Genomic DNA, 27730 nt, shown 5'->3' with positions numbered 1-27730 from the left:
CATTTTCCTGATTCTAGGGCTCCTACACTCAGGATCATTCTCCAAGCATAAGTTGGAGCAGCCTTTGGGCTGCTGCAGTTTACATCAGCTGTTAATTGTCCCAACGGGCTGAAACCACAATTTTGGATTATTGCAGTGTAGTTATGTCCCTTCCTCTGGTCACACCCCCTACATTGTAGTAGATGTAGTATATGAATGTGCGTAGGAATCTCCGTGGTGGCTCTGTGCCACTGGAGTTCCCCCATGCACTAGAACAGGGTTGGGCAAACGTTTTGGCCCGAGGGCCACATCGGGTTTGCGAAACTGTATGGAGGGCCGGGTAGGAAAGGCTGTGCCTCCCCAAACAGCCTGGCCCCCACCCCCTCCCACTTCCTGCCCCCTCAGAACCCTTGACCCATCCAACCCCCCCCCCCCCCCCCGCTCCTTGTCCCCGACCGCCTCCTCCCAGGACTCCCCACCCCCTATCCGACTCCCCACCCCCTATCCAACTCCCCGACCCCGACAGGCCCCCCCAGGACTCCCACGCTTATCCAACCGCTCCCTGGCCCCTGACTGCCCCCCTCAGAATCCCTGACCCATCCAACCCCCCCGCTCCTTGTCCCATAACCGCTCCCCCCCGCCGGACCTCACTCTTATCCAACGCCCTCCCTGTCCCCTGACTGCCCCGACCCCTATCCACACCCCCGACCCCTGTCAGGCCCCCCGGGCCTCCCACACCTATCCAACCTCCCCTGTTCCCCGTCCCCTGACTGCCCCCCCCAAACCTCCGCCCCATCCAACCTCCCCCTGCTCTCTGACAGCCCCCCGGGACCCCCTGCCCCTTTATCCAACCCCCCCCGCTCCCTTACCATGCCTCTGAGAGCACCAGGACTGCCAGCCGTGCCGCCCAACTGGAGCCAGTTCCGCTGCCCGTGCGGCAGCGTGGCTGCGGGAAGGGGAGGCAGCAAGGGAGGGGCAGGGGGCTAGCCTCTGCACTAGATTTCAGAGTAGCAGCCGTGTTAGTCTATATCCACAAAAAGAACAGGAGTACTTGTGGCACCTTAGAGAGTAACAAATTTATCTGAGCATAAGCTTTCGTGGGGTACAGCCCACTTCATCCGATTTATACAGTGGAAAATACAGTAGGACAATTTTATACACACAGAGAACATGAAACAATGGGTGTTACCATGCACACTATAATGAGAGTGATCAGTTAAGGTGAGCTATTACCAGCAGGTGAAAAAAAAAACCATTTATAATGATAATCAAGATGGGCCATTTCCAGCAGTTGCCAAGAACGTGTGAGGAACAGTACAGGGGGGGGAAATAAACATGGAGAAATAATTTTACTTTTGTAATGACACAACCACTCCCAGTCTTTATTCAAGCCTAATTTAATGGTATCCAGTTTGCAAATTAATTCCAATTCAGCAGTCTCTCTTTGGAGTCTGTTTTTGAAGTTTTGTTGTTGTAATATTGTGACTTTTAGGTCTGTAATTGAGTGACCAGAGAGATTGAAGTGTTCCCTGACAGGTTTTTGAATGTTATAATTCTTGACGTCTGATTTGTGTCCATTTATTCTTTTACATAGAGACTGTCCGGTTTGGCCAATGTACGTGGCGGAGGGGCATTGCTGGCACACGATGGCATATATCACATTGGTAGATGTGCAGTTGAAGGAGCCTCTGATAGTGTGGCTGATGTGATTAGGCCCTATGATGGTGTCCCTTGAATAGATATGTGGACACAGTTGGCAACGGGCTTAGTTGCAAGGATAGGTTCCTGGGTTAGTGTTTTTCGTGGGTGGTTGCTGGTAAGTATTTGCTTCAGGTTGGGGGGCTGTCTGTAGGCAAGGACTGGCCTGTCTCCCAAGATCTGTGTGAGTGATGGGTCGTCCTTCAGGATAGGTTGTAGATGCTTGATGATGCGCTGGAGAGGTTTTAGTTGGGGGCTGAAGGTGATGGCTAGTGGCGTTCTGTTATTTTCTTTGTTGTGCCTGTCCTGTAGGAGGTGACTTCTGGGTACTCTTCTGGCTCTGTCAATCTGTTTCTTCACTTCAGCAGCTGGGTATTGTAGTTGTAAGAATGCTTGATAGAGATCTTGTAGGTGTTTCTCTGTCTGAGCGGCTGGAGCAAATGCGGTTGTATCTTAGAGCTTGGCTGTAGACAGTGGATTGTGTGGTGTGGTCTGGATGAAAGCTGGAGGCATGTAGGTAAGTGTAGCGGTCAGTAGGTTTCCGGTATAGGGTGGTGGTTGTGACCATCGCTTATCAGCACCGTAGTGTTCAGGAAGTAGACCTGTTGTGTGGACTGGTCCAGGCTGAGGTTGATGGTGGGATGGACATTGTTGAAATCATGGTGGAATTCCTCAAGGGCTTCTTTTCCATGGGTCCAGATGATGAAGATGTCATCAATGTAGCACAAGTAGAGTAGAGGCATTAGGGGACGAGAGCTGAGGAAGCGTTGTTTTAAGTCAGCCTTAAAAGTGTTGGCAGACTGTGGGGCCATGCGGGTACCCATAGCAGTGCTGCTAATATATACATTTTCCCAAATGTGAAATAGTTATGGGTGAGGACAAAGTCACAAAGGTCAGCCACCAGGTTTGCTGTGACATTATCGGGGATACTGTTCCTGATGGCTTGTAGTCCATCTTTGTATGGAATGTTGGTGTAGAGGGCTTCTACATCCATAGTAGTTAGGATAGTGTTTTCAGGAAGATCACTTATGGATTGTAAAAAGAAAAGGAGTACTTGTGGCACCTTAGAGACTAACCAATTTATTTGAGCATGAGCTTTCGTGAGCTACAGCTCGATGAAGTGAGCTGTAGCTCACGAAAGCTCATGCTCAAATAAATTGGTTAGTCTCTAAGGTGCCACAAGTCCTCCTTTTCTTTTTGCGAATACAGACTAACACGGCTGTTACTCTGAAACCTGTCATTATGGATTGTAGTTTCCTCAGGAAGTCAGTGGTGGTTCGAAGGTAGCTGGGAGTGCTGGTAGCGTAGGGCCTGAGGAGGGAGTCCACATAGCCAGACAATCCTGCTGTCAGGGTGCCAATGCCTGAGATGACAGAGCGTCCAGTATTTCCACATTTATGGATCTTGGGTAGCAGATGGAATACCCCTGCTCGGGGCTCTAGGGGTGTGTCTAGGCAGCTCTCCAACACCACATTCTACAAGCAATTACCCTCTGATCCCACTGAGGGTTACCAAAAGAAACTACACCATCTGCTCAAGAAACTCCCTGAAAAAGCACAAGAGCAAATCCGCACAGACACCCCCCTGGAACCCCGAGCAGGCACCCTGACAGCAGGATTGTCTGGCTATGTAGACTCCCTCCTCAGGCTCCACACTGCCAACACTCCTAGCTATCTTTGAGACACCACTGACTTCCTGAGGAAACTACAATCCTGCTGGTAATAGCTCACCTTAACTGATCACTCTCAGGTTTAAGCATTGGCCTGCTAAACCCAGGGTTGTGAGTTCAATCCTTGAGGGGGCCATTTAGGGATCTGGGGCAAAAATTGGGGATTGGCCCTGCTTTGAGCAGGGGGTTGGACTAGATGACCTCCTGAGGTCCCTTCCAACCCTGAGATTCTATGATTATAGTGTGCATGGTAATACCCATTGTTTCATATTCTCTGTGTATATAAAATCGTCCTGTATTTTCCACTGCATGCATCCGATGAAGTGGGCTGTAGCCCACGAAACCTTATGCTCAAATAAATTTGTTAGTCTCTAAGGTGTCACAAGTACTCCTGTTCTCTCTGCACTAGAGTGAGCCTTCTGGGCTGGATACATCGATGTTACAATGCCAAGTGGCTACACTGCACCAGAGGATTTAGTCCTAGATGTCTTGTCTTCTACAGTAAATGCTCCCATATTGTTTCATCTGCCTCAAAACTCAGTACCAGTAACCCAGCACTCAAACCAACATACATGTGAAGTAGCAGAATTTTTTTGTAACAATGCAAGTTTCAGTTTCAAGCTTTCAATGCGTGGTTATAAAGGGATATTAAAATGTGTATGAAAAATATTTCAAGTGCCTTTTACTGTAAAAAATACACTGACTTTTTTGGCAGGTTTAATGAGAACATTTATTCTATGAATAGGGACCAGAGACCTTACAGAGCTAGCTAACTTGGTATCTGGTTACAAAGGAGACTATAATTGCTTCCGCTCCCTTTTGACACTTAAGTCCTCACTGTTAACTGCTTGATGCTAGATATTATATGTCAACTAAGAATGCACTGGGGATAACATCAGTGTAGAATGGAACAAATCAGCAGACTCCATTGACCAGGAAACATGCTACCTCCTTTCAGTAACTGGAGTTTGTGGCATAACCAGTGCTGCAGGAGGACTTCCTTGTTCTAAGGCTCATTCCTACTTATACTGTCTGCAAAGTGAAAATGCAAAAAGTTGTTCAATTCTGGTAGGTTTCATTTTGCAATAGATGCGTGTTTGTGCTTCTGTCCAGGAGATAGAGTTTCGTGAATCTTTTCTGCAGTTACCAGCTTGGCCCCAAAAGAGAAAAGAGGAGGGAAAGAGCTTGGAGTGGGTGATACAAAACCTGCATCTAATTTTCACGCCAGTGATCATATAGCTAAGTTCAGAGGTGTGCTACCAAAATTTTACTTTAGCAGCCCACTATACTGCCAAATCTAAAAATCACCTTTATTTACTCCTTGACCCATCGGAACCGAGAATTTAAAGATATCATTAATTTGAGTGGCTTGAGACACTTACACACTCTAAGCCTAGTTCTGGTGGTGGTGGTACAATCATAACCTATTATGTAAGTAGAAAACCTAGAATTCTTGCATAAGTGATTAAAATGAGTAAAAGCAAGTAAGCTATAACTGAGTACAATACTCAAAATAAAAACTGAAAGGCCAGGGAGGCTGCTCAGTAAGAGTATCATAGTGAGCCAGTAGTGTTTTCGTCTCTGACCAAGAAGGTTAGGATTCAAGTATAAGGACTTTGGCTTATACTTTGATCTGACAGTGCAGGGCATTCACTCCTTTGGGAATGTTGCTCTGTTAGAGGTGCCATCTGCTAGATAGGCATTAAACCAACATCCTGACCAAAATTCCTTTTCTCAGTAAAATACTTCTTAATGCCCTGGCTACATGTAAGCTATTTAATGGCAGTTAATGGCTATGGTGTTTGTCTACAAAGTCACTGTCCCACTAGTATAATCAAGTTTTGAAAACTTTTATAGCTTTACTAGTTAAAGATCTGTTAATTTTTGTTATGTTTTAGACATGAATTTTCTTGGATGTTCTCTACTTAGGCTGCTCTTCTAAATGTTGTGCTGAGGGATTCATTTGCAGCACCTGAGAAGGATATTTTCCAGGCTTTGATGAACTGGTGTAAACATAACCCCAAGGAGAATCATGTTGAAATCATGCAGGCAGTACGCTTACCCCTGATGAGTCTGACAGAGCTACTAAATGTTGTAAGACCTTCTGGATTGCTGTCGCCTGATGCCATTCTGGATGCCATTAAAGTCCGTTCTGAAAGTCGGGACATGGACCTCAACTACAGGGGCATGCTAAGTGAGCATCAGTATTTTTTTAAACTTGTTGAGGATGGACTTTCAAAATGCAACTGTTCTATGGCGAGGGCCCTGCCAAATCCACAGCCATGAAAAAATGTGTCATGGACCGTGAAATCTGGCTTCCTCCTGTGAAATCAGGTCTTTTGTGTGTTTTTACCCTACACTATACAGATTTCATGGGAGAGACCAGTGTTTCTGAAATTGGGGATCCTCACTTCTGCACTGCTGCTGGCAGTGGCTTTCCCTTAAGGGCTGGGCTGCCACCCAGCAGCCTTTGCTCTCCAGCTGCCCAGCACTGAAGGCAGCACCACCGCCAGCAGTCGTGCAGAGGTAAGGATAGAAGTACTGTAACCCCCCCCAATAACGTTGCAATTCCACCCCCTCCCCGGCCCCCGCAACTCTTTTTTGGGTCAGGACCCCTACAATTGTAACACTGTGAAATTTCAGATTTAAATAGCTGAAATCATGAAATTTACTATTTTTTAAATCCTATGACCGTGAAATTGACCAAAATGGACTGTGAATTTGGTAGGGCCCTATGTATGGATTTATAATTTACCAGTAGAAATGGGTGGTATATTACTAATTGGAAAATGCCTATACAATTAAAATGCCTAAACCAACACCTTGGGAATGCTTGGGAATATCTGAAATTGCTTTAAGTGAGAGTGAATTTTTTATCTGACCTGGAGGCAGAAAGAGCAATGAAAAATATAACTGGAATAGTTTCCTAACTTTCATTTGCTCTTTTTCTGAAGAATTGCAATGGCAGTGATGACAAACATTAAATGGAAATCAGGAAAATATGTTAACTCCACATAGCCTAGATATTGCTTCAGCATGTAAATTACAGCAGAGTGCATTTTTATCAAAATGCTTAATTTTTCCTCAAGAAAAACCGTTTGCAGAACCTTATATCTAAAAATGAATCAAACTTTAATGCAGACATCTGTCAGATTTTTATTGCCAATTTTGTAATAAAAATAATAGTTTTGCTGTTTAGTTTCAAAATATTCTGTATCTGATTTTTTCTTTTCCCCTTTACATTGTTTGCGCACGTAATGTGTAAAATGAAAATCAGTCCCTGCACCAGAGAGCTTACATTTTAGGTATGAAAAGAGAGGAAAGCATTTCACTTGTGTTTGCTGTAATAGGAACCTGTCTCCACCATTGTACTAGATTATTTGTATCATTTGTGAATTAGGTTTTAACCTTTTACAGTTGGCAAATGTTTTATTAAAACATTTGTGTGCTATAAAGTAATGCTTACATAGCACAGAATATTTACCCTGCAATTGAGAATAATGTTGAATACTCTTAGAGAATATTCTGTATTGTGGTCTCTTAAATCATGCAGGGATGAGCTTTCCATCATGAGAAACTGCTTTTTTTAGCAGCCGTCCCTTCAGATTTTTCACTTTGGAAACTACAGGCCTTACTGACCCTCTGCATTCATGTTGATAGCATTTGATAGCAGGCACCAAAGCACATGATTTCTCACCCTGTCAATAATGTAGCTATTTTAAGAATTGAATTCCTGTAGCTTTTCCTTAAGTACTAAGTTCAAATTAAACTGTAAACTATCATCAGAAAACTATTCACTTCAAAGTATTAAATAATGCATCATGAAATGTGTATGGTGAGCCCACTGAATTATTACTACTTTCAGAGAATAGGCAGATTTCCAGGAACTTCACAAACAGTTCAGGATAGAAAGACAACGGTTGTAACAGATCCATGTACATTCTCTCAAAGGAGAGGCTGCCTTGTTCTACACAAGCCTTCCTCCTGTCAATAAATACCTATGTTTCAGCCTTATGATCTGAGACACCATGTACTCAATAGCAAGCTGGACCTAAATTTTTCAGTAAGCTCCATGGATTCTGCAGCAGCTTCATTTAAATCTTAACAAGTTAGAAAAATTAAATATGAACTTAAGTAATACTGGAAACAGTAGCCTGTTATACTAAGTTCAGTTTATTTTTATGCTGTCCACTCATGTTTAGTCTTCAATATGCTTGTAAATATTTGTATTGACAATAAGTCTATTGTACAAAATTAGTGTGGGGTGGGTCCAGCTGGAGGTTGTGGACAGGTGGATAAAAGACAGGTGGGACTTTTGGCATTTGTGGAAGCAAAGGAGGCTGTTTGTAATTATGGGGGCAGCATCTTAGTTGGGTGTTTCTGCTAACATGTTCGTCAATGAAATGTTTAAAACGTCAACATTTTAACTTACGTTATCTAGGTTTTAGACCTAACACCACATTGAAATGAATGGGAAAATGTACACCCTAAAGCTATTGTCAGCCTGTCTATAGAATCAGGAAGACAACACAGTATTTTGCATTCAGGTCATATTTTCAGCATTTTCTTTGCAATTATGAGGGATAGAAACATGTTAAAGAAACAATACTTTATCTCAACACTTTTCAACCATATATCTCAGTATTTTACAAATGAAGTTAAGGATCATTATCTCCAACTGTGTTGATAAGACTAGATTTTGTGGCACAATTCTGTGGCAAAGGTTGGATTTTGCTGCTTTGGCAGACAAGGGGCCCAAGTTGTAGGCCCTGATTCAAAGACCATTGAGCCAATAAATTCCCATTAACTTCATTGGCCTTTGGATTAGGTGCTCACAGCCCTGAAGCAACCTGAAGGGTTGTGTAGCCACCAAATCATCTCTGCTAATTTGTTTGTGCTGTAAAATCATAACTGGTAAGCAACTCTTTCTTTCCCCTTTTAGTACCAGGTGAGAACATTGCAACTATGAAATATGGAGCCCAGGTTGTAAAAGGAGAGCTGAAGTCTGCTTTGCTAGATGGGGACACACAGAATTACGACTTGGATCATGGTTTTTCCCGGCACCCGATTGATGATGACTGCCGTTCTGGCATTGAAATTAAACTAGGTCAGCCATCGATAGTCAACCACATACGAATACTACTCTGGGACAGAGATAGCCGGTATGTGACAAGTCACCCTGATTTAAGAGAAATTAAAACTGATTATACCCGACCTGCCTCAATGATAAAATATTGAATTATTAACTTTTATTAAGTGCCTATAAATTGCACAGTTTCAGTAGCATATCATGGTTGGGATAGCGTTGACAACTTGAATTTAAATGTTAATGTTTAACATTCGAATAGGCTTATGAGGTTTTTTTGCTTCATACTTGTTACTTATGTAACAAGTCACGTTCACTTTGCAGTATTAAAATGCATAATATTTTAGTCATCCACATGCTTTAAATATATAAAACTCCTTCTTTTACTAATAGCTGCTTAAATTATTCAAATCATTTTAAACAAGTGATTCATTTCTCTCCATTTATGCTGTCTACCTTTCTCATTTGCACTTAGATAATGACACTGGGCTGGTCAATTTCACTTTCTGGTTCTCCTGCAGTGACATGATATTTTTGTGTTTCAGTTCACAATACTGCAAAAGAATTTTAAAATGAATCCTTTTGGTTAAAATAATATCATTTTAATGAAAAACCTTTCTGTTTGTGTTAGGTTTGTGACAGTAACCTATGTGTAATAAAATTGCCCAGATTGGTAATTACCAAGTTATGAATATAGTTCTTAGGGACCTGTTTAAGGAGACGTGTGAAATTTGAATGATCACTGCCCACTTAACTAATATAACTACCCTACCTCATATTTTATTCTTGCTATTTCGTGTTCTTAAAGAATCAAATTGCACACAAGTTTAACAGTTAGGTGACACTGTAACTTTCGAAATTCCAAGCCTTATTTTCTATTAGCAAAAATATATATCAATTTAATATTAGCTATCAGGAAGGGTTTTTTTTTTTAAATTTTATTAATAGTTCTCTAGATCATACAGCTGTTTGCAAATATCTTTATTCTGTTATGCAAGAGGAAAGTTTTCATGCCTTTTGTTTTTCACAGAGTATTACATTTAATATACAACAATGATGAACTTTTCTAAATTGAAATGATTCTGTCAACCTAGTGTTGTCTGCATAGGGACTTAGGTCAACTTAACTACATTGCTCAGGTGTGTGGATTTTTCACACCCTGAGCGATGTAGTTGGTTCAATATTATTTTCTAGCGTAGACCATCCTTGTGTTAAACTATTCCCAGATCTTTAACAATATATAGTCAGTAAATTGTCATCCTGCCACTGGATTTTTGTAACCAACTTTCATTATTTTAGAATAAAAAATATTAACATTACTAATTCTTTAAAATAAACTCACTTATAATCTCAAGTGCAGTTATTGTTCTTTCAGAATAACATATACTGATTTTTTTAGAAGTGATCTGTTAGTTTAAAAGCTAAACTTTTATTGTTGAGCAAAAGTTCCATCAACTCAGAACTACTGGAATTTGTGTTTTTTTTCTTTCTCCCTTGGAAATACCGAAAGTCAACAGATTTAAAGCTTCTAAATAAATACGTTTTAGTCAATGCATAAATGACCAATTGTAACAAGATATGAACCAACTAAGTAAAAAAACAGTAGAATTCAAAAAAAGCTTAGATAAATTACATGGAAAGAGAAGCAACTGTACCTAACTAGGTCAAGACTGATAAAGAAAATCAATGAAAAAGATGTCATGACGCAAAATAAACTTCCATTTTCCAGTTAAGGGTTTCAGGCTGACATTTATGATCTGCTAAATTTTCTCTGATATCTTGTTAATATTTCAGTAGAAGTAATTGCAGTGCTGGTTTTAAATTTAGCTCATCTTATTACTGGGAATTCTGAATTTGGCCATTTTATGTAGTTCTGAAAATATCTTTTAACATATGATTGCTTTAAAAATAAATTTTACTGTAATTTGTAATGCAGCCTCCTCACAGAAGTCTGAATATGGGTTCCTTTTGTGAAAATATATTTTTACATAGACACCAACTTCCAGAAAGCAGGTTATTTCACGAGTATTGACTGCTTCTATTCTAATGATTATTTCTGGCAATCCACAGGTCTTATTCCTACTATATTGAGGTGTCCATGGATGAGCTAGACTGGATCCGTGTGATCGATCATTCTAAATATCTCTGTCGGTCCTGGCAGAAGCTGTATTTTCCTGCCCGTGTCTGCAGGTTAGTTTATATGCATAATACTATATGCGTATCTTTTCAATTCTTAGGCACCTAAATAAGTGGCTTGATTTTCACAGGTGTTGAGCACCCACATCTGATAGTAATTTCAATGAAAGTTGTGGATGTCACTTATCTACAAATATCAGACTAGGTCTGTAGATGCATAAATATGAATTTAGTTGCTGAACTTTAGGGAACCATGTTTGAAAACGTTGGTGCTCTTCTCTCTCTCTAAATATATTTACAGCACAGTTGAACAATAGTTTGCGTATTCTTTTCTCTTCCTCTAGTTATAGTCCAATGAGGTAAGACTCTTAGTATTTTTTCATTCAATAAAAGTAGCACTCAGCAGCTGTGATTTGCTGAGAAATTTGAAATGCTTTAAAATGTTCATGATATACACTGTAAATCTTTTTAGTAAATGATCTCTTTTGTATATAAAAATGCAAAGTAAAGTAGTGGAACCATATGGCAAACTAAACAATGATAGCCCAAAAAGGGCCTGTCCCTTCTTGTAGGGCTCTTATGCTTTGGCAAGTAGATTCTTTTCCCCCCCTCCAGGAGACAGCCCTTAGTGGTGAGATGTCCCTGATAATGGAGGGAAAGAGGTCACTGGGCACAGGGGAACCTCATTAAAAAATTCTCGCCCTCCTTTTCCCTACTGCAAGTAGAGCTTTTCTGCAGGAGAGAGGCCATTGTGTTAGGAACTGTACAAATACCTACAAAGACATGGTCCCTCAGTCAAAGAGTTTACAACTTCTAAAAAAGATGGTCCAGTGGCTAGGTGCTAGTCTGGGACCTTGGAGACCTCTGTTCAGTTCTCTACTCTGCACAGATTTCTTGAATGAATTTTAGGGAAGTAACTTAGTCTCTTTTTGACTCATTTTATTGTATTATGGAGATAATAGCACTTCCCTACCTCACAGAGGTGTTGAAGATAATTTTTTTAAATTATGTGGCATCTTGATACTGATGGAGCCATATCATACTTTGCTAAAAGAGAGATTAAAAAGTGATGGAGGAAAGGGATTCAACATACAGGTACGTTTCTTCTTTGAGTGATTGTCCTCACAGATTCCACATGTGGTGCACATGTGCCTCAGTTGCATCAGTGATGCATTTAGACAGGGCCTGAAAAGAGCACTGCTCCCTGGACCAAGGCAAGCACCAATTTATTTTTTCCCCTTTTCCAGACAGAACAGAAAGCATCTTCTAAGACTCACTCCTCCAGAAGTCTTAATGTGAAGTCCTGTACTAATGCCCCAGTAGTGATGGTCTCTTCTCGTTCCATGGAGCGTGCTTGGCTCTCAGCCTTCAAGACGCCTGTTTTCACATTTCAATACATTTGGCTCAGAGAAAGCACCTGAGGTTCCTGGTTGGAACATCACACTCTCAATAGAGGCCTACCCTTTGGTCTTTCCATAGCCCCACAGGTAATCACCAACATGTTAGATATGTGGCTGCCCATCTGAGAAGACAAGAAATCCAAGTGTACCCCCTCCTGGTGACTGGCTGATATGGGGGAAATCCCCTACCATCCCATCTCCCAACAAGTGACCGATTCATTTCAGAAGACACTAAACCTCTTTGTTGATTAGGACTTCAGGTCAGCAAAGAAAAATCCACACTGACCACAATTCAGACCGTGGAGTTATCAGGACACTCTTAGATTCCAAGTAGGCAAGAGTGTACCTCCCTTAACCCAAGTTTCAGATCATGTTCAACCTAATAATAAACTTCAGACTCTTTGATAAGATTACTGAGGACTGGACTCATACTTCTGGGGACACATGTCAGCATGTTGATATGTCATACAGTATGCTGGACTTCACCTTTCGCCCTTTCAAGATTGAGGTTGAGATCAACGTAACTACTAGATAGGCACAGCGTGGATCAGGTGGTCACAGCTCCTCAGGAAGCCCTATTCTCATTGGATTGGTGGATGTATCCAACCCAGGTGTGCAGTTGTGTACGCTTTTCAGTGCTTTAACTAACAAAGACTCTAGAAACAGATATTTGTGCTCATATGGGGAGCCCATCTTAACCACTTGAAGATCCAAGTGAAGTGGTCTGCCCACGAGGTTTTCCTATATACAAACATTCTGGAATTCAGTCTATCTGACTGGCGTGTAGCAATTTCCTGCCCCTCATCTGTTAGACAATACAAGTGTTTAGGGACACCACCACAGTGATGCACTATATCAGTAGGCAAGGGGGAACCAGATCCTCTCCTCTGTGCCAGGAAGCTACACATCTCTGGGACTGGTTCATTCATCATCACATTACTCCAGCAGCTCTACATCACACTAGCAGGCCATCTTAACAGAGACTTATCCAAAAAGCATAAATGGTCCCTCAAGACCGTGGTCTTCCTAAACATCTGTTTCAGATTGGGATTCCTACAGGTGGACAACTGTCCAGGGTTCTGCTCCAAGTGAGGGGTGAGTCTGGGCTTCCTCTCAGACACCTTTCGCATTTTTGTCTACTCCTGGTTTGATGTACACCTTTCCATCAATACCCAGAGTCATGAGGAACCTCAAGCAGGCTGCGGGTCAGATCATTGTGATAGTTCCAGCATGGGCCAGATAGTTTTGGTATTTGGACCACATGAACTTGTCAATATGCAGATCCTACTGGATTTTATCCTGCAGAATAATGGCTGAATCCTGCACCTGGACCTGAAAGTCTGGGTGCTGGCTGGCTGACATTAACAAAAAGAGCTCTTCTTCCAGATGTTGTTTCCACATTATGTGTGTGTGTGCCGATGTTTCTGTGATTGGAGACTTTTTTTCAGCAGTGCATGTGGGTCAATCTCACATCCTAGACTCCCTCACGCTGTGGACTGAGCATATATAGGGAGGGGTGGACCTGCCACCATTCCAGTTCCTTCTCAATCACCTGTGGATTGAAACGGAGCATTGCAGTGTTTGCTGACTTTCTAGCTACACACTACTTTTGTGTGTTTTTTTTCTTTTAGTATCATTCCCTTTTCCAGCAATTTTGTCGTCTTTTCCCAGTGCGAGTTTGTGCCTTCTTTAATTTTTCAGCCCTGGTTTGGGCTCTTCCTATCTATTGGCCCCTTTTTCGACTGTAACTTCCTTTCTGGAGGTTATGCCCCAAACCCCAGAATTCATACCTGTTATAGGTCCTTCCCCCTCTCCCATTGGCATTCTGGCTGCCTCGGAGAGTTCCACATCCCATCAAAGTGCAAGGCCTCTCTGGATTTAAGAGCAGATCTCAGAAACTGACGGAGGACAACTTAAGCTTCTCCTTACTGGACTTCTGGGGTCCCACATGTCCTCTGCCATGCAGAGTATCCCAGTGACCTCCTCATCTTTGGCTTCAGCTCTGGTGAGCAAAGACCTAAGATCAACCTCTGAGACCTCCAAACGGTCTTAAAAAAAAAAGGAGGTGGGGGGCGCTCAGTCCCCTGATGAGAACTATAACCACAGGGAAAAGTTGCCTCAGAGATTAAGATCTAAGGAAATCTTGCATCCTGCTCTGTGTACTGTTGTGGCTTTAGTTTCCTTTGTTACCAAGAGCCAGGAACTGCCAAAAAGGTCTGCTACCATTCTGCATACCGAGAAGTCTCTCGGTAGGCAGTCCCGTTCAGCACAGTTCTCAGGACCTTCAGAGCCCTCCAGTCACAAGGACTCAGAAGAAATTTTCAGGCCCCAGACTGTTTCCCCTTGGAGCCCTCCAATCACATGGACTGTTTGTCCAATCTTCACCACCTTTTGAGGGCTGTAAGCATAAATTGCATGTGGGAAGATGTTCTTGTCAGTATTGATATATGCAACATATCAATCAGAACTCCTGCTCCTGCCCATGAAAGCTCAGTCACTGGTATCAATTCAGATGCCACTGCCTACCCAACTGCCAGTACTCATTCGACCACTGGTACCGATTTGACTGCTGGTTCCAACACCTTGAGCTCCTCCAATGGATGCAGTGGAGGACATGTCTTCAGAATCCAGCATCTTTATCCATGATTTCCTTCTCTTTCCAACCTGCATCCCCAGCTATGAGCCCTGAGGAGGACATTCCAGGAACCAGTCATTGCCAACCCTGGCAGGCAGTATTGGGGTCCTGCTCCATTCCCTTATGTCCCACCACACTGGACTTGATAGAATCCTTAGGCCTCTCTATGGTGACCAGTTCTATGGGGTGTCTTTTTGTAAGTGGGCCCATCAAGATGAGTCTCTTCTCCAGGCAGCCTCCATTATCAAGAAAACTTCAAGGAGAAATAGCAGCCAAGAGCTAATGAGGAAGTATCTCCTTCCAGCAAATCCTAGTCTTCTCTACATGAAGCTATCAGACCCTCTCTATGATCCTATGCAATTGAATTTAAAGTTTTTCAGGACTTGATGAATAGTGTAGCCAAGACCTTATAGGTTCCCTTGGAGGAAATACAGGCGCTCCAATGCTCCCAAGTGGATATCCTCCCCACCACATCTCGAGGCAAACTAGCACTGCCTGTCAATGATGCTGTCCTATAATCAGCCCATAACATTTAGCAGATTCCTGTCACCATTGCACCCCTGTGTATGAAGGCTAATTAAAAAAAGAAAAATTCCAGCCAAGGGCTCCAAATACCCTTTTTCTCACCCTACTCCCAACTCCTTGGTGGTGACTAGTCAACATGACATTCACTTGAAGAGAATGGTTTCTTCCCTGCTGATCAGAGTCCTACTTCTATGGGATTCTTATCAATGAAGGAACAGAATGCGTGGTTTGGGCAGGGTGAACACTTTACGCTCTCAGCTCTGGAGTGCAAGAGGGCATTCAGGATGCAGGCATGGTTCTAATGAACAATGATTTTCAAAAGAATCTGATCTTGCATGCACAGGATGCGTGAACTCCAAGAGTGGGATCTCTGTGGACGACACATCACAAACCACAGTTCCTGTAAGGCACATAACTGTTCTCTTTGTTTTGTTTGATGTATATGTAAAGGGAGAAGAAAAGGATAACTTAAGCTAAATATCAGGGTAAAATTCATGACATTCTCTTGGAAGTCCAGTTGTTTGAGACCTTTTAAAAACAGATTGGACGCTATACTAGTAAATGTACTGTATGAAGGGAGCAATCCTGCGTTGGCAGGCAAAGGGAGCAGATTATTCCTTTACTGTGTAATTTCAGCACTTCTATGATGATATGACAGATAAGACCTTGCTCATCTTTTTTTCTCATTTTAAATTCTGTTTTTAAACCAATTCTCCATACAACCAGAGCAATGCAGTAAACAAACATGGACAATAAATCCTCAGCTATAAATAAGGTCTTTGGCATCTGAGTAAGGTGTGGCCAACAGTGTTCTTCACTACAGACTCAAAATATGGACAGAGAGAACCTCTTTTGACCAAATAAGGTTACTGTCTAAGTCTGAGTATATTCTCGTTTCACAGCACATGATACTCATTTTTGTTAATAAGAATTATGCATGTCTGGCAAAAGGCAGATGTACTGCTTTAAGTAGACTGCGTGGTTTATCCATCAAAGAAGCTGCCTCTGTCAACAGGTGGACAAGAATAATTGGTTTTGTATAAAGGTATGAAAGAACTTTCTTTCAAAGCAAAACTGTGATGTAATAGAGTAGAACTTTGCTAATTAGCACACACTCTCCAGCTGTTGTATACAAAACAACAATCTCTCCACACTGCTCAATAATGATTTAATAGCCAGCACACTTTTAGTGAGGCCTTATATAAAGATTTTGTTAATTTAAAAAATTCTACATTTCCTTTTATGATATAATTAATATTTAAAGCTAAACTTCAATTGTCTGATGAACTAAGTACATTTTGTGATGAAGTATCTTAGTTTTTTTGTTTATTCACTTGCTATTTAGCAAGATCCAGTAACATAGTGGGTCTCCTAGTCATTGGTGAGGTTATGCTGTTCAAAATATATTGTAATCTCTGCATCTAATTGTAAACAATAAATAATTTTTAAAGCTTAACACTATTTATATTACATGTTCATAATTAAACATCAGTGATAACTTTCTAAAGAAACATAGAGAACAAAAACCAAAAAATCCCATCACAATTTGGAAGCTTGTCAGACACAGTCCTCTAAACATATTAGGTCAAAGAACAATCTGAGAAACAGCTAGATAGTTTACCAGCATAGGAACTGGGTAATTATCATAAACATGGTTGGTATATAAATGTCCAGCTTATAAAGCAGATAAAACACTACTGTAAAAGTGTTTTTTTTTTCTAATTTAGAAATATATAGAATCAGATGAAATAAAACTTCATCTGAAACATTCCACAAGTACTCCTTTTATTATTTATCCTCTATCAGATACTTTTTTTGTTTAATTGTTCAGATATTTGCATCATATTCAAAGAAAATATAATTTTCCCATTTGGCATTCTCCCACAATTTAGTAGGGAACACCATAGAGGCAATGATACTGAAAGAGAGAAACTCAGATCTTAAAAGCATAATTTCTTCCTCCTCTGAATTTGTCACTCTTGCTATAAGTACATGGGTCTTCCCCCCCCCCTTAGGTATTTCAGGTTTCCAAAATGCACCCATGACTATTCTTGTATGATGCAGATGAAAAAGGTTTGAAAAAGTACAGTAGAGTAATAAAACCTGGAAATGTAGTTTTGAGAGGTGTTCGGGAAGGATCATAAGTCTCTTCTGGGAGCAGAGTATTTTATCCCCCTCTCCTCTGATGTCCTTTTTGGGGGCGGGGGAGATAAGGGGTGTGGTGGGGGGTTTGAACCAGAAAGCAGCAGTTACTTCAGAAACGTTAAAATGAAAGGAGGAACTCAGTTCTTAAATAAGTAGCTGACGTAGCACTGAGTGCAGTTTATTCTTCTTCCCTTTCTCACTGGTTGACTACAGTTTAAAATGGAAGCCTAGTAAGAGACCAAATCATTCATCAAGTAGGGAGGTGCCATTTTGACTGTCTCATTTAGGATAAGCAACAGGAAATACAGCTTGCTGTTTGAATGCATAAGAAAACAAGAAACTCAAGCTTGGTGCAAGCTGACTTTTTATAAAAAATAATTATTTGATTTTTAAACCGTTATTTAAAACTTCAAAGGGTGTTTTTATATGTTACCCTCATAAAATTCAAGATTACACACACTCTCTAGGGTACCCACCTTTACCCTTCCGTGGGCTCAAGGTGTAAACCTTTTAGTCTAGGCACCCCCACCCTTTCCCAGTTCCTAGGGCTCCAGGTACAAGGCATCTAGCTTTACCCTAAATTTGTTGCCCGCACACTCTAGGACAGCCCATCTCTACCTAGTTCCTGGAGCTCAAGGCTTCCACCTCTACCTAATTCCTAGGGCTTAAGGCGTAACCCAGTTGATTTAGGCATCCCCACCCTTTCCCAGTTACTAGGGCTCCAGGGGAAAGAGGCCTAACTTTACCCCTCTGTGGGCTACAGGTAAACACCAATTCCCTATGGACTCAGAACAAACACCCATTCCCTGTGGACTCAGGGCTTAATCTTTTGGAGGTTGACGGGGTCTTTTACCAGTGAAAGAGCCTTACATAGTAATATCCGACTTAACCTCTATTTATTAACAATCACCAAAACAGAATGCACACGCTAAGCATACAATGCTCACCACTCCGAATAAGGCAGACAAACTTTTCCTGCTGGCCGGTCAGGATTAGGTCATCTGGAGGACTCCAGCTTCTGCATGGTGTGAGATCTGGCAGCTCTGATCTTGGGGCTGTGTTCTGGAGTTGATTCCCAGAAACTTTCTTTTGGACTCCAGTTTATAGAGTGAAATTGGAGTCTTGCTTAGCAGTATCTTAACCAATCATTTTACTAAAATATTACTAAATTTTCTAACCAATACTAACATAGTGTAAAACAATTCTTTAAACAATCATACCCTACCAACATGGTTGATTTACACCTACCAAAATTAGTTATGCAATAGACAGAAACAATCAAAGAACTAGACAGCGACCATACAGATAAACAACAGAGAAGTAGGGACCATAAAGGCAAAATAATAGAAGTACAGATTTAACAATCACAAATGTTAAGTGATTTCTTGCCAGACAGAATGCTAGAATTCTATCAAACAAAGTTTTCTTTAAGCATCTTAAGATCTGTTTCTTTATCTGGTGATGGTGGGTACTAGTAGGACAGGACTGCCTTCTTTAACAGCCTGATATTACATTGTTTTAGTGTAATTTAGATGGAATGTGAGGATGTGACTTTCTGCTTCTTGGCTATTGGCTGCTGCTCTCCTAATATGGCTGCAGACAAAGGCCTTACAATATGGCTATAGGAAAAGGCCTTATCCTTACTTATATGGAAGGTGGAGTTGAAAAAAGTATATGTCTTTCCTGTGCATTCCAATGGTGAGCCATATTTTCTGATCTCTTAACGCATACTTTCAACATGGGATCCAGTCTGACGTTGTATTGGTAAAATAAACACTCCTGGGCACTAGGATGATTTATATTTTTGGAAATGTTTAAAAACTGACATGTTCAGAAACAGTGTTGGAAATTCATTTCTTAATATGCAGTATATTTAGAGCTAGATTGTGTCCTTGTTTTTCACAGCCAAGCAAGGGAGGAAGGCTCTTCCCTCTGCTCAGCAAGTAAGACTTACCCAGAATGTGGGTATGAGTCTGGTGCAGAATACAGCCCCTGCTGTCTAGATATTCCCCTTTTCAAGCAAGTGAACAGGAAAGAGTTTAAAAGAGTCAGGGGGAATGCTCTGCTCCTCCCTGTTGAATAGTTAGAGTAGTTTCCTGCAGAGGGGAGCACCTGTGAGGTCAGTCAGTAAGAACTGCAGTAATTTATTCTGCCCCTGCCCATGCTGTTCTAGAGTAAACCATACTCTGAGTAGCAATTGGTTCCCAGGGCTTTTTTTTTTTTTTCCTGGGGACAACTAATGAAATAACAGGGACAGGAGTAGGGCCAAAGGGTCAAACGAAGGGAACCTGACAGGGACACCTAGGCAGCACACTGCTCCCAACTGAGAGTGGAACCTAAACACTCAGTCTGTTCCTTAATTAAGTATTTATCTAAAGGTCTGCAGTTTTTCTTTAATGCAGTCTGCTTCTGCTGGATGTTCCTGATGCATTAAATGGTGGTACCTAAAAATCTCAGTAGTTAAGACTCTGTATTCTTTTGCGCTAAAGTGGAAAAAAAAATCAATATCAGGCCCCAACAGAACGGATTAAAGTTCAATTGCACAAGATCTCCAATAATTACTCTTTTATTCATACAGTCTTGAAATGGGTTTAAAAAAGAGAATTTGGAGCAAGACTCTTCACAACACTATTACCTAAGAATGCTTTGTGATGGATAGAGAAGAGCCCAAGCACAAGTGGAGATTGGGGTTATGTGTTCATTGGGTGCAGTTATTATGGTTTTACTCTCAAAAAATATATAAATAAAAAAAATTGAACAACACAGATACGATGCTTGATGATGAAGGACATTACGTTTGTATCTAATACACCAGATAAATTGTTAAAATGCAGCTTATAAAGAAACTATTAACCTTGTAATACTGGCCAGGTTAGTTGTCTGAGTTATCTGTCATAAATATCAGTCATGCAAAGTGAGAGCTCTTCAAGAAGAGACTACCAAATACCCGAGTTTTAAGAAAATATACAGTCTTTCATTATGCGTAAATGTTGTTTGAATAAATTCTCCAGTTCTCCACATAACTGCATTTTTCTTCATTCTGTGCTCACTTTTCATCATCTTCAGTTTGCATCTGTTCACTCATGAATCTGTTTGTCAGTATCAATACCAGCTTCATATGAGCTTATTTAGAAAAGCATGCTGTGTTGAATGTGTGTTCCATCCCCCAAATTCTGGTTAGGTTAATTTTTAAATGTACAATTTTTCACAAAAAACATAGACTAATTCAGTCAGCCTTCATCAGTCATTCATTACATTATTTATAATGTATTGTAGCCTCTATTACAGCCTGAAATTGTTTTTGTATAGCACTTTAAAATATCCAAATTAACTTGTGAACTAAGGGTGCTGTTGTACTTCATGCGTAATACCTCTCAGTTGGCAGTGCACTGAGGTGTCCAAACTGGTTGGTTATACTTTGACATCTTAGTAACTTAATATGGCCAGTGATACTTTTATGATTCAACACTAACTACTTATGTTTTCCCTCAAGCATGTATGGTAGGTGTTTTTCTAGGTCTGTAAGAATTTTGCTTGTCCTGACGAAAAGCCTGATTATATACTAAAAATAAAACTATGGTGAACAAACCCTCTAGTGTGACTTTTTTTGAAATTACAGTGGGAAACTTGCTTATGCTTTTGCAAACAGAGACGTTATGTTTTACTCTTGCTTTATGGGATATGATCACCATCTTAGATGTTTATGTTCATTTAATGTGAAGGGAAGGTCATCACAGTCTCTTTTAGTAGGGGAAGCTTTGTGTGCGTGTGTGTGTGTGTATGTGTGTGTGTATATATATATATATATATAATATATGTGTGACAGTCTATACTGTTTTGTTCACCGCTTTCGCAAGACTATGATAAATTTTGTACAAAGTATGCCTTGTGAAGTATCATTTGAAAAGTCATAAACTGCTGAATATCATTATACTGTTGAAATATGTATAACCTACTCCTTTCCTCCCTGGGTTACTTGGGAGCAAGCAACGCTCACCTGTGTGCCTGGATGCCTGATATTGTTGGCAGTAAAGGAGATCCTGAGTATCCCAGTGATGATATTGGATAGGTGGGAATCCTCTATCCACCCCTCTGCTGCAGTCCTTTTACTTGTTAAGGACATTAAAATGAGCGGTGCTTCCATCTGGCTGGGCCTGTACACTCTCACTGGCAAGCCTTTGGAGACTCCAGGAATAAACCTAAACTAATCTGTGCAATGGGTCTAACTCTAAAATACCAATTATAAACAATATATACCCAGTATACACTTAGATTAGAGTTAACACACATTTACTTAATAATTTGAGGAAACGTGGGATAGTAGACTGAGATTAAATGTCGCTACTAATTTAGATCAGCAGGGGCAGTTGGATAAATCAATTAATAAACATATTTAACTTGCATTTACAGTGTCACCATTTACCCACCTCTGAGTGTACACTCCCCTGGATTTCAGAGTTCTAAATGCTTGCATGGGTGTGCTTGAAGATTGTGAAGCTGGGGTCAGCATTCTATTGGTCCAGTAAATAAGTCCAGCCAAGGCAACAAGGGGCAGAACAATTCTAATTTGGAATCATTCCAAGCTGCCCAACCCCTCTGAAGATCGGAGTTGTTTTAAGCAGATGTCAGCAACCCTGATTCTGGTTAGATGACAAGACCTCTTTCCCTCTTCTGAGACTCAGATAACTCCTTAAAGTCTCTTTTCTGCAAGTACTTTCCCAGACAAAGGTGGTGGTTACCCATATTGCCTTCACTCAGCTCTGGGTACAGCAACTGTCTCTGCCCTGGCTCCAGTGAAGCCCATCAACAGCCTCTGAGGCTCCCTGCTTGATCAAAGCCCTAGCAGACTCTAAGCAGCAGCTTCTGGCTTTCTAGCAGCAGTTTAGCAGCAGCTTCTGGTTTGGACAGAGCTCCATAGAGCAATCTCGGCTCCTCTCCAAAATGGAGCCCATCACATGCTCTCCCTGCATTCCCTAGTAAAGGAAGTCTCTCTCTGTCTTCCCCAAGGCAACATGGGAGTTGTAGTCCTGAAGGCTGGATTGCAGCATTAAGGATCTTCCCAAGTGGAACACTCTCAGTTAAGTTTAGAGGCCCCCCAGTAAACGATGCCTACATATGTGTAGCGATGCTATATGTGAAGTTATGAGATTCTACTGTATGATTGTTACTGAAATATGCTGTAATTCTGGATAACACCCACAAACCAGTTTTTCAGAGGCAAAGACACACTGGCCCCAACCAGGTGTTAATGGGCTATCACTTGCTTAAGTGGCCATTCTCCAGCAAGGGGACGGTGTGAATAAGAAATTTACATTTCATCACAGGGACAGTGTGACATCACCAGGGTACAAGATGAACTTTTGAGCAACGGGCAGTTCACAGTTTCTAGTACACAAGCTGGATCCTTTCCCAACTTGAGACCAATCTCACCAGTTCAAAGGCTTTCAAGCAATCTTGTTTCAGTACAGATGGTGGAGGAGAGAGGTGGTTAGAGACCCTTCTCTCCCCTACTTTTATACTCTGAGCCTTTTACTGGAAAAGTCTCTACTGGGTCATGGGAGTCGGGCAGTTCCATGGCGTATGTGAGTTGCCAAGTTTCCTTCATATGAATTGCAAATTCTTGCTTGCGCCTTCTGTTTACGTGTTAGTTGAGGTATCTCTGGGGATGATGTGTAAGTCCTTTGTTTATAGTTCCTTTGTTATTTCTAAGGAGCTAGTCTGTGGGTGTTTCCCAGACTCTCAGCATGTTCCAGTAACAAATATATAGCAAAATTTCATAACTTTATATGCAATAATACACACATTTTAACAGGACATTGCTGATTAGCAAAGTATGACTTTTCAAATGATACTTCACAAGGCATACTTTTGTTCAAAACATAATCGTATTACAATGGTAAATATGTGGGTACAGGGCGTTACATGGGGCACAGTGTGTCACAGATAGCTTAAATCTCACGTCCACAAGAAACTGCTTGTTGCCTGCACCCCAGCTGGTGGTAATCCTCAAAGAAGGGAGAGTAACATAAGAATGAGAGACCGTGGTTTCCAACTCACCTCTCTCTCCCTTCATTTCTGCTGATGACCTTAATGACTCTCAAAGAACTAAAGTAAAGGGGAAGGGTTCCAGGCTGAAAGAGACCCAACCTGTGACATTTACTGCAGAGTATGGTGAGGAAAACCTTTTGCTCTTAAGTTCACTTAGCTTGTTAGGTTAGGTATTAGCTTGCGTTTTACTTGTTAATTTCTTTTGTAACCAATCCTGACTTTTATGCATTATTACTTGTAATCACTTAAAATCTATCTTTCTGTAGTTCTTGTTTTATCTTAACCAGGGTGTTTGGTCTAAAGTATGTGGGAAAGTGTATTTGGGATAACAAGGATTGTGCATTATCATTTTCCCTTGATGAAATGATGAACTTCCTATGAGCTTGTACAATTCAGAAGGGTACTGAGCAGTACAAGATGCACATTTCTGGGAGGACAATGCTAGGACTAAGAATTTACTCCCTGTATGTAATTCATGAGTGACTGGTCAGAGTGCTCAGTGTTTTGCTGAGAGTGAATTTGCATTCTAAAGGCTTTGTAAACAGGCCAGGGGTGGGTGTTCTGACAGCAAAGCAGTGTAAAGGCACCACCGGCTAGAGAATTAAGGGTACGCAGCTATTCAACTATCCAGATTGTGCACTGGGGAAATGTCACCATATACAAAGCTTTCTTTGTATACTATCATTGAGTTTTTCTCATTTTGCCATAATTATATTTTTTCTGACCCCTTAACTGCTACTTGTTCAATCCCCTTCACTTAGGTGGTATAGATGTACCATTTACTGTGCAGAAAAGCAAATAAGAATGGAAATACACTATAGGGATATTTGTTTTAAATAATCTATCTCCTTCTCCCTGAGAACAAGCCATTTCATAATAATACTTTGCACTTACATCGCCATTTTCATCTACGGATCTGTGAGGTCTTTACAAAGACAGGGAAATGAAAAACAGGTTAAGTGACTTGTTCACAGTTATACAACAGAGTCAATGGTAGAGTTAGGAATAGAACCCAGATATCCTGTTTCACAGTTCCCTCCACTAACAGTTAAAGAATGCAGAAATCCCTGGGCATGAAGACTTGTGCAGTGGGTATCTTTTTTGTAATCCATTCTTTCTGCTTGAGAAATTAATGTTTCTATTATCTCCTTCATATCTCTCCTCAAAATTCTTATTACACACCTTATTACTAATTCAGTACCCTAAACAATGCTGCTATTCACATAAAAAAGAGGAATTCTGTTTTGGTTCTATTGGAAGCTCCTTGGGGCAGGGTCCTTGTCTGCTCCATGTTCTTGGCAGTGCTCAGTTCATATCTCATCTTGAAAAATTGTTACAACATTCACAGAGAGGATCTATATTGAGGGTATTCTTATTGGCTTGTGAGGCCAATAAACCAAACACAGGGCCAGGAGCAATGACTTTCTTCCAAAAATGTAGGGCCTTCTCACATTCAGTAGTTATGGAAGCAATGATGCCGTCAGGGCCAGCACCTGTGATTCTGACCCAGTGTTCTTCCTGGGTGGAAAAAGGGAGTAGAGGTTACCTGTAACCCCTACAAAGAAACTGTCAACTTATCCTTTAAAGAAAACCTGCTATCCATGCTGCAATGTGCAGTGGTTGACTAGTATTAAAAAAACTATTATTAGATGCCAGAGACCTTACAAATTACTACACATTGCCTAATATCTTTTTCTAAGTAAGCTAATTGTAAAGCTAGCAAAAAAAAGTATCCAGTGCCACGTGTCAGTAGCCAGTATTCTGGATCCTTCTCAGTAAGGCTTTAGGTCAGGATAAAATACAAGGTAAGTATTTGTTGTTTTGGTGGATAATCATCTCCTAGTTATAGATATGGGAAATAATACAAAATACAGACAGAACACTAATGTACTTTCACTTTCTTCTATAATCCCGTATGTGGTGGTCCAAAATTTTTTGGGAATTGGAGTTTGGATAGATGATTTGATTAAAACAGAGCAACTCACTTCACCTTTTAAGATATTGCATTTTCTTCAATCCATCTCTATTTTTATGTTTTGTAAGCAAGTTTTTTTAGTTTGTTCTGTCACACAGATTTGCAAGAAATTTGGTTGGGGTTTAGATTTTTAAAAGAAAACTATAAGACAGTGACAAATGTACTGAGAGTAATGTCCCAAAATAATTCAGAGCAAAATGTAGCCACATGGTGTCACTATCGTATACCTTTTCTTTCACTTGTAGTTTGCTTTTTACTGTTTTTGATCAGAAACCTTTGAAATGTGTATATGTAGTAGTGTATTTAAACTATTGGATGTATATGGTTCTTCCTTGCTAGACTTCAGAGCCTTCTAAAATCATTCTGTTTTTGTCCTCTTGCTTTGGAAATTAGAAAGGGCTGAGACAGAAGATTAGGGCAGCATGAAATCCTCAGAAGTATTTATCAGACCCTTCTCTTAACATAATACAACACTATCTTGGGGGTTTTAATAAAGTTTACACTGGAAAAAAAAAAAAAGGTGGAAAAAAGTAATTGTCCTAGTGGACAAACTTACAGTATAGAAAATAGTGTAGTTTTTGTAGAAATTCTGGACTCTGCAAAAAGGTTTGTGTTAAGTAGAAAGATGTCTCCCTGCTCCTCCCTCCTCCCCATCATGTTGCTATTTTATTGCCTTATTCATATAATAGTCATTTTTGTATTGAGCATTTTCCAGATTTTTTTTTTAAACATGGCTTAACAGATCATAAATTGAAAGTAAATATTATTTCTTTATTTCTATATAGGTATTGTCCTATAACTAAAGCCCTTATTAAACAAAAGCTGAAGGATGGCATGCAGACAGTTGTGGAAAATAATGTAATTGCAGAAAATAGTTTTAAATGTGCTTTTCTTGTTTCATATTTTGACAACTTATTTAGATTTTGATCTCTTTTAATATTGCTATTTTGAAATGTCAGATGGTTTGGAGATGTCATATGATTAAGTACTCCTTGATTTATTTTTCTTATTAAGGTACTTAGCTTCTATGGCAATGGGTGCAATGCAAATGACCTGACAAAATATTGAATTTTAAAATATTGAAATTTAAAAAATTAGAATCTATCCATCCACTGACCGGAAATTCCATTCCTTTCCTTATTATGAGACAAATGGGCCAACAAGAACTAAGAATTTTTTGTCTCATGCCTCCACAGCTTATTCCCCAATAATCATTTTATGCCCCAGCCTTGCAACAGATGAGTTAAGTGGAAGACCATGTTCTATCTCCCCCTGGCCTTGAAAAGAAAGATGAGAGAACAAAATAGAAAGGGATGCAAATACTTATGTAGCAACGCAGATAACTGTTGGGATGCCAGGTAATTGTTCCTTATCTACTGTGCAGATCCTCCAGTGAAAAGCTGTGGCTTTTATGAATGGACCAGAAAGGAAGTGTAACCCCCCCCTTGCCCCTCCCCCCCATGCTTTCTGTTCTTGGACAAACAACCTCAGAGAAGGTTCTGAAACTACTGCAGTGAAGTGCAGTCATTTTTCCTTCTACTTATGGGAGCCAGTGCAAAGCAATTATCATTCAAGAAGCTATGTTTCACTTTCATTCTTATCTCTAGGGCTCTCGTACTCTTTAAGTATAGCAAACATAATTTTAGTACAATGATCCTAGTGGATAATCAGAGTGGTGATAATTTATATACAGGCATTAAGAAAATGGTTCAAATTAAGTATATTTTGAGGGATGCTAATAATTCCACAGGACTAGAGAACCTTTTATAAGCATTTAAAAACAAACCTGGAATTTGGGGAGGAAGGCAGTGACTACAAAATGATGTAGCACTAGTAACATTCAGCAAGTGATTTGTTTCTGTAGAAAGTGGTGTTTACTTGAAAAATATATGCAGCACTCCAAAAGAGATTTGATTTAATTTATAGTACCTCTCTAGAAGATTTGTGATCTGATTGAAAAACATGGGAATGGAGTTTCAGGCAAGGAGCCTCAAAACAGCCCAAAGGGATTTTAAAAGCTTTATGATAAAGGCTTGTCATTAATGTCCATAGGACTTTTGCCGCCCAAGTTAATTCTGTAGCAATAAGAATAAGTCCCCCGATATCAGCTGGCTAACTGCCTTCGTCTCCCAGTTGCCTTAGTCTTTCCAGCCACTGGAATCCTGTACTTTTCTTCAAAGGCTTACCAAAGTTGTCTTTCTTCCACTGACTCACCTTGGAGCCTTGGACAGGTGGCAGTACATCTTTGACTCAGTATCCGCATCTGTGAAATGGGAATTACTTGTTAAACATGGATGTTTTGAAGACTAATTCATGTTTTGTTCAGTGCTTTGGATGTGTTGACTACTATGTAAGTACTTTATTATTTTTCATCCTGCCATCTCAGCATTAAGAAAGCAAAAACTAGTTTGAAAAACAGAGGTGATGACTAAGG

General features: G+C 40.5%; 1 protein-coding gene across 4 annotated transcripts in view; it reads left to right on the top strand.

The window, feature by feature from the left end:
- BTBD9 (BTB domain containing 9) overlaps window positions 1-27730 on the top strand; it is a 308026-nt gene that overhangs the window by 23486 nt on the left and 256810 nt on the right. For all 4 annotated transcript variants that reach the window (XM_048843484.2, XM_048843485.2, XM_075127030.1 and 1 more), the window contains 3 exons: window positions 5276-5540; window positions 8289-8508; window positions 10503-10622. In XM_048843484.2, the coding sequence (XP_048699441.1) occupies window positions 5276-5540; window positions 8289-8508; window positions 10503-10622 (605 nt within the window). The remainder of the gene's footprint in view (window positions 1-5275; window positions 5541-8288; window positions 8509-10502; window positions 10623-27730) is intronic.

The sequence above is a fragment of the Caretta caretta genome, chromosome 3 (genome assembly GCF_965140235.1).
Source record: "Caretta caretta isolate rCarCar2 chromosome 3, rCarCar1.hap1, whole genome shotgun sequence".
Taxonomy (NCBI): domain Eukaryota; kingdom Metazoa; phylum Chordata; order Testudines; family Cheloniidae; genus Caretta; species Caretta caretta.
This window is presented reverse-complemented; position numbering and strand designations above follow the sequence as displayed.